At 42.0% G+C, this 13,649-nt stretch overlaps 1 protein-coding gene across 1 annotated transcript in view; it reads right to left on the bottom strand.

The window, feature by feature from the left end:
- The window catches only part of LOC145358505 (AP-1 complex subunit mu-1), a 109,725-nt gene that overhangs the window by 41,034 nt on the left and 55,042 nt on the right, over positions 1-13,649 (bottom strand). Inside the window, exon 10 of the mRNA XM_080212621.1 lies at positions 10,128-10,253. Within this exon, the coding sequence (XP_080068747.1) occupies positions 10,128-10,253 (126 nt within the window). The remainder of the gene's footprint in view (positions 1-10,127; positions 10,254-13,649) is intronic.

Genomic DNA, 13,649 nt, shown 5'->3' with positions numbered 1-13,649 from the left:
TTCAGACTGGGGGAGGAAACCGGAGCAGATACAGGGGAGAACATGCAGACTCCGCAAAGACAATGACCCAAGCTGGGAATTGAACCCAGGTCCCTGGCGCTGTGAGGCAGCAGTGCTAATCATTGTGACACCATCGCACCACTGAAACGTGTCACAGTCTCTGTTCTGTCACAGCTGTCATCTCCTCAGAGAAAGATGGGGGGGTGGGGTGTGGGAATATGGATTAATGAACGCTTGCTCACACGATGGGCGATACAATGTACAAAGCTTTAGCACTGCTTAGCAAATACTCAAAAACAAAGACGCTGCAAAAGGAAGGACTTTATTGTAATGGAAAGCTGGCTGGCACCAGCATTCTTGATTTCAATGAGTGGAAATTGCACTTTGAGACCAGTAATTTATTAGGGTTGAACCTCCTTTTTGAATCCTCATGCAGCTGAACAAGGGCACAAGACAGTTAGAGCTCACAAAGCAGAACTTCTAACAGGGGATAGAAGTGAAGGCAAGTCCAGCAGTTTCTCTACTCCACACGCCTATCCCTCCCTCCCTCTCCATGAATACTCACACATCTTTCCCTTTCTATTCGAGGCAAATCCCCTTGTTTTAAGCTCTATACCAGACACAAAACTCAACATTATAACCAAGTTAAGATATGCTGGAAATACCCAACAGGCTGCTTTTAAGTTTCAGAGAACAAGTGTAATACATTCAGTCTCTGGAATGCTTTCAGTGGATGTATTTATTAAATATTTTTGGCAGTAATTACTACATGGCCCGCAGCAGTTAATGTACTGAGTCTTTCAAGCATTAACATTTTAAAATGGACAGCCAACTTTCACATAGAACAAGAGCAGACAAAACAGATTATGTTTCTGAACAGGATTCTTTGCTGAAATGATGGGTCTTCTGTTCATGCTGTTTGGTTTGGCACAGGATTTGGACACGATTATACCTACCTGGTTAGTGTAGGATGTAAACTGATTTATAACTGCCTGGACTGGGATCACAGTTACAAAGCAGAAACACTTACAGCACAGAAACAGGCCACAGTGCCCAACAGTTCCATGCCATCACTTATACTCCACCTGAGCCTGCTCCCAACCCAAACCCATCAATATACACTTTATCATCTTCTTCTTGTCCTTAGCTAGCTTTCCCTTCACTGTATCTGTTATTCATTTCAATGACATGCCATGGTAGGAGATTTAACATTCTATTCATGCTCTGTGTACTGAAGTTCTTTACCGGATCTATTAGTGACTCTTATATTTGATCACTGATTCTGAACTCATCCGCAAGTAGAAGCATGTCTACGCTATCAAACTCTTTAGTAACCTTAAAATGCCACTATTTTGCCTTCCGAGCCTTGCTCTTTTGCGAAAGAGCCCCACAAGCACTCAATCCTTCTTGATAAGATTCAACTTCTCAGTCCTGTTAAAACTTTCATGCAGCTTCTCCACCGCCTCTTTTCAAAATGTGCATACCATACTGTTCACTGTGTTTCAGCCTGCTGACAAAGGGTCAACCAGGCTCAAAACATTAGCTCTGTTCTCTCTCCAGATAGTCAGACCTGCTGAGATTTACCAGCATCTTCTTTTTGTTCAGGTCCTCCTTCGATTTAATCTAGATCCTTTAAGTTTAACAACTTCTCCGCTTTTAATTCTCTTCTAGAAATTAACCCCAATAAATTGCTAGCTTTTTCACGACCTTAACAGCTTCAAGCACTTGGTCTGGAAAAGTGGTATACGACCCCCCCAGCTCCCTCTGTTCCTCCACGTTTAGACACACTTTCCAAAGAGTAAGTGACCTCCTCATTCTTCCCATCAAACTATTAGCTCACACTTATTTATACTGAAATTCATTTGTCAATTAGATACCATTGCCACATTTTCTCGCAGTTCTTCAGTATCAACTGCTCCCTCAATTTGGTGTCATCCAAAAATATTGTACCCTCATTTCTGAGCCCTTATCGTTGGTGGAAATGGTAAACGGTACTCCCAGTCCTTATGGAATATTGCTTCCCACCAAGTTAGAAGTCTCACAACACCAGGTTAAAGTCCAACCAGTTTATCTGATAGTAATCCCACAAGCTTTCGGAAATGGTGTTCCTTTGTCAGGTGTGTAGAAGGTCCCACCACGTTACCCAGGATCTTCAACCCTTACTCACTGTTAGGTGTTTTGTAGTTACTTTGCTATCCATTCTGTGGTTTGATCCCAAGCGCCACATATTCTGATCGAGACTTTCCAAAGGCTATTTGAATATTGAACCATCTTCAAAATATCTGCCCTGTTACTACTTCAAATAATTTCTTGGGGTTGGTCAAACATGACCTTCTCTTTTGAAATCTGTGCTATGCTTCATCATATTTTCAATTTCCAGGTATTTTTCAGTTATATCTTTGACTAAGTCTTTCCTATTACCAACATTAAGCTAATTAGTCCAGTTTTCCTGGACTTGTTCTACATAGAATTCCCATTAGCTGCTGTCCACCAGTTCTCTGGCACTATTATTTTTTCTAATAAATGGACATAATACATATCTGTAAATATGGTGCGTCTGCTAGCACTCTGCAAATTTATTTTAAAAACCAAAAGAACATAATAAGAACATAAGAAATAGGAGGAGTAGGCCATCTAGCCCTTCGAAACTGCCCCACCATTCAATAAGATCATGGCTGATCTGAAGTGGCTCAGTTCCACCCATCCCGACCAGGGGTTTTGTCCTCTGTTAAGTTTGATTTGTTTATGAATTTGCAACCTGCTTTCTATGCCTTCGTGCCTTTTTTGTTGTCTCCTTCTAATAATATATCCATCCAAATTTCCCAGGCAAATACCAAGTGATTATTTAATATTTGTCAATATCTGAGGTTTTAATGTAAACTCCATTTTGAAATCTATACCATTCTTCATATTTTCATTTTCCAGGTATTTCTCTGTTATACCTTTGAATAAGTCGTTCCTATCACCAGCAGGTATTGTCTGCCTGTTGAATTCCTTAACATTTCTCTTAATCTTGATACTTCTGTCGTTCCTCTTTCTCAGCATTATTTTTGATTTCTTTCTCAGTTTCTCTGAATTCCCTTATGTCATCCATTCCTTTCTTGTCTACATAATTAGTGCATGCCTTTACTTTATCATCACTTTTGCCCTTATTTGAATCTGCAATGTGTCATTATAGAACATAGAACATATTATGGACTAGTCTGGGCGTGTATTTTCGTAAGCTGTATTTCTCCTGGAACTACTGATCACTGTTTTAAATATCTCCCAGTTCTGCTTGGTACAACTGATGTTACTACTGGACCGGAAGATTCCAGAATGGAACCTGGGCTCAAAAGATTCGTAACTTTTACTTTTCTTTTAAAAGAAAACGTGGAAAAACAAAGTCACAGGACTATTAATTGGTCTCAACAAGACAAAATACATTCATTAAACATGAAGAGTTTACTTCTTTACTCCCCTATAGCTTCGCAAACGTACACAATTTTCAAAAATAAAACCCCACTCAAACAGCCGATGTCACACAACTGATCTTCTGCAGATTTCTCACAAACCCCCAGATGATTGTCAGGAGGACTCCCCAAATGCTACTCCCGAAAAGACGTGCTTTAAAATCTTTCAAACGATGCTTTGCATCAGCTGTTTGCATTAGAAATCCACCAGATTTTTCAACTATCCTTTCAAAGGAAGCTTCTGCTCCACTTCTAACAAGGGATCCAGCACCAGATGTTCCACCTCTCCTTTCAGCCTCTCCCCAACCCGAATTGCAACATGCAACCAAAACTCTACACAAACTCAGGTATTCATGCCCCAGAATATAATGCTTCAAACACTGGAAAGGAGAACACCAAATCTTAGATTTGCTTTAGATACGTGGCTTGTCTATAGCCAACTCATTAGCCCTCCTCTTCCTAGGTCTACCAATGACTTCCATAAGCAGTATCTTGTTCCAAGAGCAGCATGGTAGCACAGGGGTTAGCACTGCTGCCTCACAGCGCCAGGGACCCGGGTTCGATTCCCACCTCGGGTCACTGTCTGTGTGGGGACAGCACGTTCTCCTCCCATGACTGCATGGGTTTTCTTGGGTGCTCCGGTTTCCTTCCATTTTCCGAAAGACATGCTGGTTGGGTGCATTGACCCGAACAGGTGCCAGAGTGTGGCAACGACTAGGGGAATTTCACAATAACTTCATTGCAGTGTTAATTTAAGCCTTACTTGTGACTAATAAATAACTTTACCTTTTCCTCTGAGCATTTTTATTTCAATATTACCAGAACTACTTTGCCATTGCTTGGAACTAGAACATAGAACACTACAGCACAGCACAGGCCCTTCGGCCCTCAATGTTGTGCCGAGCTATGTCCAAACCCAAGGTCAAGCTATCCCACTCTCTATCATTCTGGTGTGCTCCATGTGCCTATCCAATAACCGCTTGAAAATTCCTAAAGTGTCCGACTCCACTCCACTAAGCCACCGACTTGGACTCCACTCCACTAAGCCACTGATGTGGTGGCATTTGCTACCAAATAAACCTATTGGACTTTAACCTGGTGTTGTGAGACTTCTTACTGTGTTTTCTGTTTCCAGCAGAGCTTAGCTGCCTTCTCTCTCTTTACCGAGCTAAAACTAAACTCAAAGAGCATTCCTTCCCTGGTTACTAAGCAATGACTTTATGCTTCGCCCAGACTGTTTACTTTTCACGCTTTAACCCTCTCTAAGCACAACAGCAGTCTTATCTGAAACAACCACTCACCCCCGACGCAAACACCTTTGTCTAACATGAATCTAACTATAGTTTTACCCTTCCTTACGCAGCAACACTATATTAAACCCACTTAAAACCATGCCTTATTTCTAATATTTAACAATGCAAATATAGCTCATCTAAAACAATCTGTTTTCTCTAACATGCTCTATTCCTATGTTTGTCAGTAACTCTTAGTCTGTTTTCCTTAATTTCATTCTTATTCTTGTAAAAATAGTTTTTCCAACGATCAGTTGGATCCTTGCCTTATATCCCTTTCAAGCTTTACCTGACACCTCGTGTCATTATCCCTGGTTTAGATGTTGCCCTAAGCTTGCCCCTCTGATCTGTTCTTATTTTGAGATCATCTCTGCAGAGCTTCCAACATACTCTTGCGCACAATGTCTAAAAAGTTCCGATTTCTGCGCTCTTTCCCACACCCCTTCCTACTTTTTATTTCAATCCACATGTTTAGAGTTTCTAACCACGGAGTTAATGATGCCCCTACTTTCTAACATCATTGTGTCATCACTAATCAGTACTACTACTCCAACCTCCTTTCCCTGAAATTTCTGATTATTTATAAGCTACCAATCTTGTTCTTTATGAAGCCATGTTTCAATTGTTGATGCTACATCTGGTTCCTCACTTCAGGTTATTCACAGTTCCTGTTTTATTTTGAATGCTGTGTTCGTCACTGTGGATCTGCTTAATTTGTCTTTATTACTAGTTCCTTTTACTTTATTTTTAAAAGCACTTTTATAGATATGTTCTGTAACATGTTCCCCTTATATTTTACGCTGATCTGACCTTTACTTCAGCTCTTAAGACCATAAGACGCAGAAGTAGGTGGCTGTTCAGCCCATCAAGTCTGCCCCACCACTCAATAACATTATGACTGATGTGATGTGATAATCCTCAACTCTACTATAAAACAACACACAATAAAAGCATAGGTGCCAATAGTTCCCTGGTGCATTCTCCATGGCATTAGCGCGATCAATTAGAACTGACTTGCCAACCGATCAGCGCTCTGTTCTCATGCAGTACAGATTGATATTCTCTTTGAAATTTGGCATTTTTGCATCTGTTCTGATGAGTGCAAGATGAAAAGTTTCAACAGCATGTCTCTCTTTCAACAAGACCCATACTTTATTAGTTTCAGTTAAAGTAAAATATACAAATATAAAAAAAGTGTGTTGTTTTGATAAGGAACCTTCATCATGACAACATATCTTATCACATTAGCTACAAATGTTCCATATGCAGGACATCCTAATAAGACCTCTTCAAAGTAATGCGCTCAAAACCCACCGACATTGGAATCTTTATTGCATTACGAGTCTTTTGCGTTCAGTGTGCTCCACAAAGCCACAAGTGATTTACTGCCCCAAAGCAAACACTTAACACTTGAAGCATTACTCCCAGCATCTGTGATGCTAATCATACACAGTTCCTTTGAACACACCCCCAGCAAATCGATAATGTGGATTGTGTTGTCACAGTGACATTTTTCTTTGCGTTATCCTTTCCTGTATCGACCAATGTCTCAAATGGGAAGGTTAACTTCTCTTGGAGCCAACACTGCATGGAACCACCCTGCCAGCCAACACAGATCACCAGAATCTTTGGTCCTTTCCCACCAAAGGTAAAAATGTATCTCTCAATGCAAAGTTGCACCATTTCAAATCAAAATTTTACTTTTACAAATTTAAAAATTCAGCCTTCTCACATTCACACACTGTATATTATACACAGCTCTTACCTGGATATCTACATCGTAATGGGTGGCACAGTGGTTAGCATTGCTGCCTCACAGTGCCAGGGACCCAGATTCAATTCCGACCTGGGGTCACCGTCTGTGTGGAGTTTGCACATTCTCCCTGCGTCTGTGTGGGTTTCCTCCCACAGTCCAAAGATGTGTGGGTTAGGTTGATTGGCCATGCTAAATTGACCACAATGTCAGGGGATTAGCGAGGGTAAATATGTGGCATTACGGGAATAGGGCCTGGGTGGGATTGTGGCTGGTGCAGACTCGATGGGATGGGCTGAATGGCCTCCTTCTGCGCTGTAGGGATTCTATGATTCTATCACCTACAAGTTTAATTTCACTATCTTGCCAAAGATTCAGTTTTTAAAAAATACAAGAATTAGAATCACAGAACCCATACAGTACAGGATGCAGCCATTCAGCCCATCGAGTTTGCACCAACCACAATCCCACCCAGGCCCTATTTCTGCAACCCCACACATTTACCATGCTAATCCCCCTGACACCAAATTAACATGGCCAATTAACCTACCCCACACATCTTTGGATTGTGGGAGGAAACCGGAGCACTCGGAGGAAACCCATGCAGATACGAGGAGATACTCCACACAGTACAGAGGTCAGAATCGAACTTGGGTCCATGGTGCTGAGAGGCAGCAGTGCTAATCACTGTGCCAATCCCCTCAAATTGTTTAAACAGGACACCTGACTTTAATCCCATTCCAAGGAAAGCCTACACTGCCGCTCAGGCAGAGAAGAGTAAAGGTCTCTGGTAGCGTATTCTAATGTTCTTTGTCAGAGGTATACTGTGTGAATACAATGGATATAACTAACTCGGGCAAAGTCATTTCTTCATAAGGTGATACATCACACAAGGAAGTCATTGGGCCCAACCTTGTGTCAGAGTCCACCAGCTGTGCAGTGTGCAAGTTGTGTCTTTTATTGCTGTGGAAGTCCTGCCATCACCTTTCCTTCTTTAAGTCCCTCCTTAAAACCAACCTCTGGTCAAGTATTTGATCACCACCCTAACCAGCCAGGCTTCGATCTCTATCTGACAAAGAGCTGTGGGTTTGGGAATGCTTCATATTTGTTAAGGGTGCAAGTTGCTGCTGTTGATTCCACCGCACATTTATATCCTGAACGTGAAGTTTGCAGCCTGGCCATTATAGGATAATAAACAGGGCCGCCAGCTGTATGACAGAGAGAGCTGGAGTGAGGGTAAACACTACCATCTACTGGCCAACACCATCAAAACCACCGACATGTCTGTTAAATGCTCAGCTCGAATTTGAATACAATTCATTCAATAGATGGCACGGGACAGGATGCAAGGCAGATTGACAGGTCGGCACAGAATTTACTCAGGTCAGGGGTACAACGATTAAACAGAGCGGTACACCAGCTTACAGTAGGTGGAGTACAAAGATAACCTTAACTAACGCTCAGCCCAGCTGAGTGGTGGCATTCAACTGTGGTTTCTCTCAGTAATTCAGACACAACTTACACTACGGAATAGCGCCTAGCCTTGTAGTCGAGAACAGGTCCATATATTAGTAACTCACTATCACAATTGCTTCTACCCACACTTACGTGTCTGTCACAGATGGATTAGTCCATTTGAAATGGTGGGTAAATGTGGAGGATGAGATTGGCTTGCAGAGGATCTTTAAATTTTATAAGGATTGAAAGCAAGGAGCATTGGGAGATTGGATCAGGAGCAGAGAAGTTAACCAGGGAGGCAGAAGGTGGATTGGGAACAAGAATGTGAGAATTAGATCCTGATAATATTACTTGTTATAATGCATCGAGATACATTCACCTGTTTTTACACGACAGAAGAGAGGGATGGGCAGTAGCCAGGATGCTCTTACCTGCCAATCCCTAGCGCGGGAGGGGGTCAGGTCACAGGTCAGCTATTAGTTTACTGCCCAGTAACTAAGGGAAAACTCAAGAGGAATATATATGTATGAACAAGAGTTTGATAAGAGATCTGGTTAGGAAGACAAGAGGTTAACAGACTTATCTGTTTAACAGACAGCCGCTAAGTCTAGGGAGACCTGGTCGGAGTAAGGCAGTATTTGATTCTGTCTGTCTACGTTTTCACAATGCTTGATGAATCATGCAGTTTACAAGTTGGATCTGGGTTGTGTTGTCAGTCTGCTGACCAATCGGTTGGGGAGTGCACACAGTAAAAACAATACCCAGCTCAGATTATTGTAACTGCCAAGCTAACACCAATAGGCAATGAGGACACAGTCCTGAACTTGTGATGTGGGACCACCCATAAGAATGACCAGCAACACCAATGAACCAAGAGAATCTCTCAGACAAACAACATTTCTAATACGTCTCATATTTTGGTAGATTCCCTTGGGGTGTTTGTGTACAAACTGCCAACTGAACTCAAGTTACTATTCTGCAACAACCAAAGGTAACTATAATTAATCAATACAAGTCACAAGACTGGCACCATCTTCCAGAAGTCCAAATGGCTAAGGCATAATGGGGAAAAATAATGTGCAGCAAGAAACCTGGCCAACTAATCTGATCAAGGAGTCTTAATCAGTCTGAACAAATGTGAAATGTGTGCTTTATTTTTCTTTGTAAGGAAAGAAGGTATATTATCTGAAATTAAAGAAACCTGGTTTCTTCATGTGCACCCAAAGACTTGCATTGAGAGAATGTGCTTGTGATCACTTCACAGCCACTCAGAGTCTCTGCTGTAATGTAGGAAACACTGAGGCACTCCCTCTGACAGCTCCCCCCCACCCCCCCCGCACTGCCACCGCCGACAGTGCGGCACTCCCTCAGCACTGCATTTGCTTGATTTTTTTTTGTTCAAGCTTTGGAGTGAGACTTGAAACCAGAACACAAATTCTGGTGATTGTGCAACCAACTGAGCTACGGCTGACAGGGCTGTGTGGTGGAAATGAAGAATACTATCCCTGAAAAAAGCTAATGGGGCTGTGGGACAGTTGAAACTCAAACCTGAGTTGGTAGATTTTTGCTGGGCGTTTATAGAACAGACTCGAGTGGCTGAGTGGTCTCTCTCCTTCGGCAGGCAGTTTCAGCTTAACTGCGCGTATTCAGGCAGCAAATATCTTTTCTGTCCAAGTGTGAAAAGCCATGGCTCCTACACACCCAGGCAGGGGTAATCACTGTCGTCACATGCTGAGATCAAATCCTGGGCTTGCTCCAAACAGCTGTCGGCAGAACTTGAAGCCAACTTTATTATCCTCTAATGTCAAACCGCACCCCTGGTGCCTGATTAGAGGACAGGGTAGGGATTTATCTGGGATGGATGTGCTCAATGTTGAACCATTTAGTTTCTTATTAACAACTGTTGTGGTTACAAGTGGGTGATGTGGAGGCTTGGGAAAGAAATCACACAACTGAATAAAGTCAACAAGTTGAGCACATCACTTGCTGCATGAATCAGAGGTCCAGCCAAAGCCGCCTGGAGGGACAGCGGGAGCAAACGTAATTGGGATAATGGAAATCATAGTAGATAAAATGTTCCGACAAAGATCTTTCCTCTCTATGGACTCTTTGCAAGATTCTGGGCTAAAAGGGCAACAGCACCATCTACTGTTTAAAGTATCATGCACCTACCTGTATCCCTGAAGTGGTAAAATAGGGAATTTCAAACTTGACACTGATAGGTGGCTTTCCCTCTTTGTCTTCCGCTTCCACACTCGGGAGTCCAAAATGCGCTCTCATCAGATATTCCTTCCCACCCTGCAGGCACGGAGATGAAAAGTCAGACAGGGACTCGGACACAGACAGCGATCATATTTACTGTATGCTTCTGAGGAGCCCCATTTATACAGGTTCACCAAACCTCAAACACCACCGTTACAATTCAGGCAGTCGAGCTTTTGTTGGAAATCCAATGCAAACCGGACTAATTTATAGATTAAGCAAACTAAGGAAGGGCAGTAGAACTGCAAGAGGTAACTACAAGACTATTAAAAAGAAAGAGAGTTGGACAAAATGTCCAAGTCTGCAAAACAGTCAATGATGAAGTTGAACACAGATCTGTAGAAAGATCTCAGTGCCATTCTCCTACCTGTGACCCTATGCATTCTTTCAACTAATTCCATTTTCAATGCTTCAACTGAAGCTGCAGCTGACACACTCACAATACATTCCAAACACTAACCACTCGGAGAAACTTTTTCCTGCTTTTATGTTGCTTTTATTACTTTTGCCCTTTCATTCCCGATCCTTTTCTGAGCAGGGACATTTTCTCCCGATTTACTCTGTCCGGGCCTCTCATGATTTTGACCACTTAGGTCAAGTTTCCGTTCAACTTTCTCTTCTGCAATGAAAACACACCTAACCCCTCTCAACTATTTCACAACAGAAGTTCCTCATTCCTGGAACCATTCTTGTGAATCTTTTCTATACTCTCTCCAAAGCATCTTCCCGCAGTGCAGTGCACAGAAGTGAACACAATACTCCAGCTGAGGTCAAACTATTGTTTTGTACAAGTTCAACATAATTCCCTTGCTCTTGTACTCTATGCCCTTATTAATAAAGCCCAGGATACTATATGCTTTATTCACTGCTCTCAACTTGCCCTACCACCTTCAATGACTTTTGCACATATGCACACATACGTCTTTCTGCTCCTGCACCCCCTTTTAGAGTTGTATCCTTTATTTTATCTTGTGTCTTCATGTTTTTCCTACCAAAACGACTCATCTCATTTCTCTGCATTGAACTGTGTGCCTACTCCACTAACTTGTCCATGTCCCTTTGAAGTATTATCCTTCCTGCGGTTCACAATATTTCCAAATTTCATATCATCCACAAACTTTAAAACTGTGCCTCATACACCAAGGTCTCCGTCATTAATATACTTCAGGGAAAGCAAGAGGACATAGCTCAAGTATTAACAATGACCCTTGGGAATATCAACAGAAACCTTCTGCGTCTAAAAACATCTATTAACACTATTGTTTCCTGTCATTCAGCCAATTCCATATCCATTTGTTACTTCTACTCCACGAGCAATAACTTCTTATATACCTGTTGAGTGGTACGGTATCAAATGCCTTTTAAAAGTCCATGTACGTCACGTACAGCACTGCCCTCATCAACCCTGAACACCTTCCCAGAAAACTCCAGCAAGTTAACTAAATACGATTTTCCCTTCCAAAGTCCTTGCTGGTTTTACTTAATTAACCTGCATTTGTTTGTGATATTTTGCACTGAATTATTGTTTCTAGAAGTTTCTCTACCACTGAAGTTAAACTGACTGACTGGCCTGTCGTTGCTGAATTCATCTTTTATGGTGAGAGCCTCTGCAATTTCCCATCATCATATGAAGCATCTCATGCAGTCCTGGTGCCTTATCCACTTTAAGTATCGGTAGCCCTTCCAAAACCTCATCGTTTTGAGTCCTTCTAGTGTCTGAATTAACTCCTCTTTCACCCTGGCCTAGGTAGCATAGTCTTCCTCGGTAATTACAATTACAAGGTATTCAATATTTCAGCTATGCCCTCTGCCTCCATGCACATAAACTCTTTCTGGTCTTTAAATTGATTCCATTCCTCCTCTTTTACTATTCCCTAAAGACTTTGGGATTCCTTTTGTGTCTCTTCTCCTACTCCCTTTGTTTCTTTTTTCGCCTCCCCTCTGAACCTTCCATATGTAGCCTGGTTCTCGGGTACATTTACTATCTGACATCAGTCACAAGCAAATTTTTCTTCATTTTAATTTCTCTCCCTCTTATCATGCAGGGTAATTAAAATCAGATAATGAGTTATACAGAGAAGACAGTGGATCCAAGCCAGATGAGGAGTTTTAAATGTACTGGGCACTGGATAGTCTGCATCTTGAGTACTGTGTCCAGTTCAGGTCACAGACACACTAGTGGTGGAGGCAGTATAGAGAAGAGCCACAGGGAGTCTAATTGCCACTGTCAGGAATCTGGGTTGAGTGCAAAGAATTGAAGAAATCTGGGGCTTTTCAGTCTATAAAGGAATGAAAGGAACAGTAAATGTAGATAGTAAATGTACTTGAGAACCAGACTAGATATAGAAAGGAAGATGATCATCTAGTGAAATACAAAATAGCAGGTAAACCCAGAACATTACTCCAAACTAAACAGTGAGAATAAGGCAAGGGGACACTGGTTAAACATGGTAAAAGGGACAGTTAGGACTAAGGTCAGCAAGTTCTCTACAACTAATGAACACCACATGAACTAGACTCCCAAACACAGCAGTGCGGCCAAAAACCTGGGACTCATTTAAGGAGCAAATGGGTGCTATTAATCAGAGGCTGTAGGGTGTTTCTAGATGGCGGAATTATGAATCTAATCTTCACAATCACACTGAACAATAGGACAATTGTAGGCACCTTCAGAAAGGTACTACGCTTGAGGATACTGAAAAAGATTAAGGGTCATGGAGTTGAGGAAGTAGTAATTTGATTAGAACCTAGCTAAGAGTGAGTAAAAGTAGTATAGGAGATTAATGGAGTTCCTCAGTGGTTTGAAGTGGGTCGCAGTGTTCGGCTGAACCTGCTTGGGGACTGTTCTGTTCAATGTGTACATCAACATAGGGCTAGAAGAAATGATGTCCACATTTGCAGATACATTAAGAGGAGGCAAAATAAATAACTCTGTGGACCAAGAAACACCATTAGGAAAAAAGAAACCAATGCATGCCAATCCTGGCGAATAGGTTTGATAGGTGGTAGAAGAAAGAGAGAATTAAAGGAGATGGGAACAGGAAGGGACATGGTAGGATGGATAACTTTTGATTTGATTGACTATTGTCACATGTATTAACAGTAAAAAGTATTGTTTCTTGCACGCTATACAGACACAACATACTGTTCATAGAGAAGGAAACAAGACTGTGCAGTCATAGCTAGGGTGTAGAGAAAGATCAACTTAATGCGAGGTAAGTCCATTCAAAAATCTGACGGCAGCAGGAAAGAAGCTGTTCTCAAGTCAGTTGATAAGCGATCTCAGACTTCTGTAACTTTTCCTAACAGAAGAAGGTGGAAGAGAGAATGTCTGGGGTGCGTGAGGTCCTTAATTATGCTGGCTGCTTTGCCGAGACAGTGGGAAGCGTAGACAGAGTCAATGGATGGGGGGCTGGTTTGCGTGATGGATTG

This window comes from Carcharhinus amblyrhynchos, chromosome 26 (assembly GCF_965287045.1).
Source record: "Carcharhinus amblyrhynchos chromosome 26, sCarAmb.v2.hapA, whole genome shotgun sequence".
NCBI lineage: Eukaryota > Metazoa > Chordata > Chondrichthyes > Carcharhiniformes > Carcharhinidae > Carcharhinus > Carcharhinus amblyrhynchos.
This window is presented reverse-complemented; position numbering and strand designations above follow the sequence as displayed.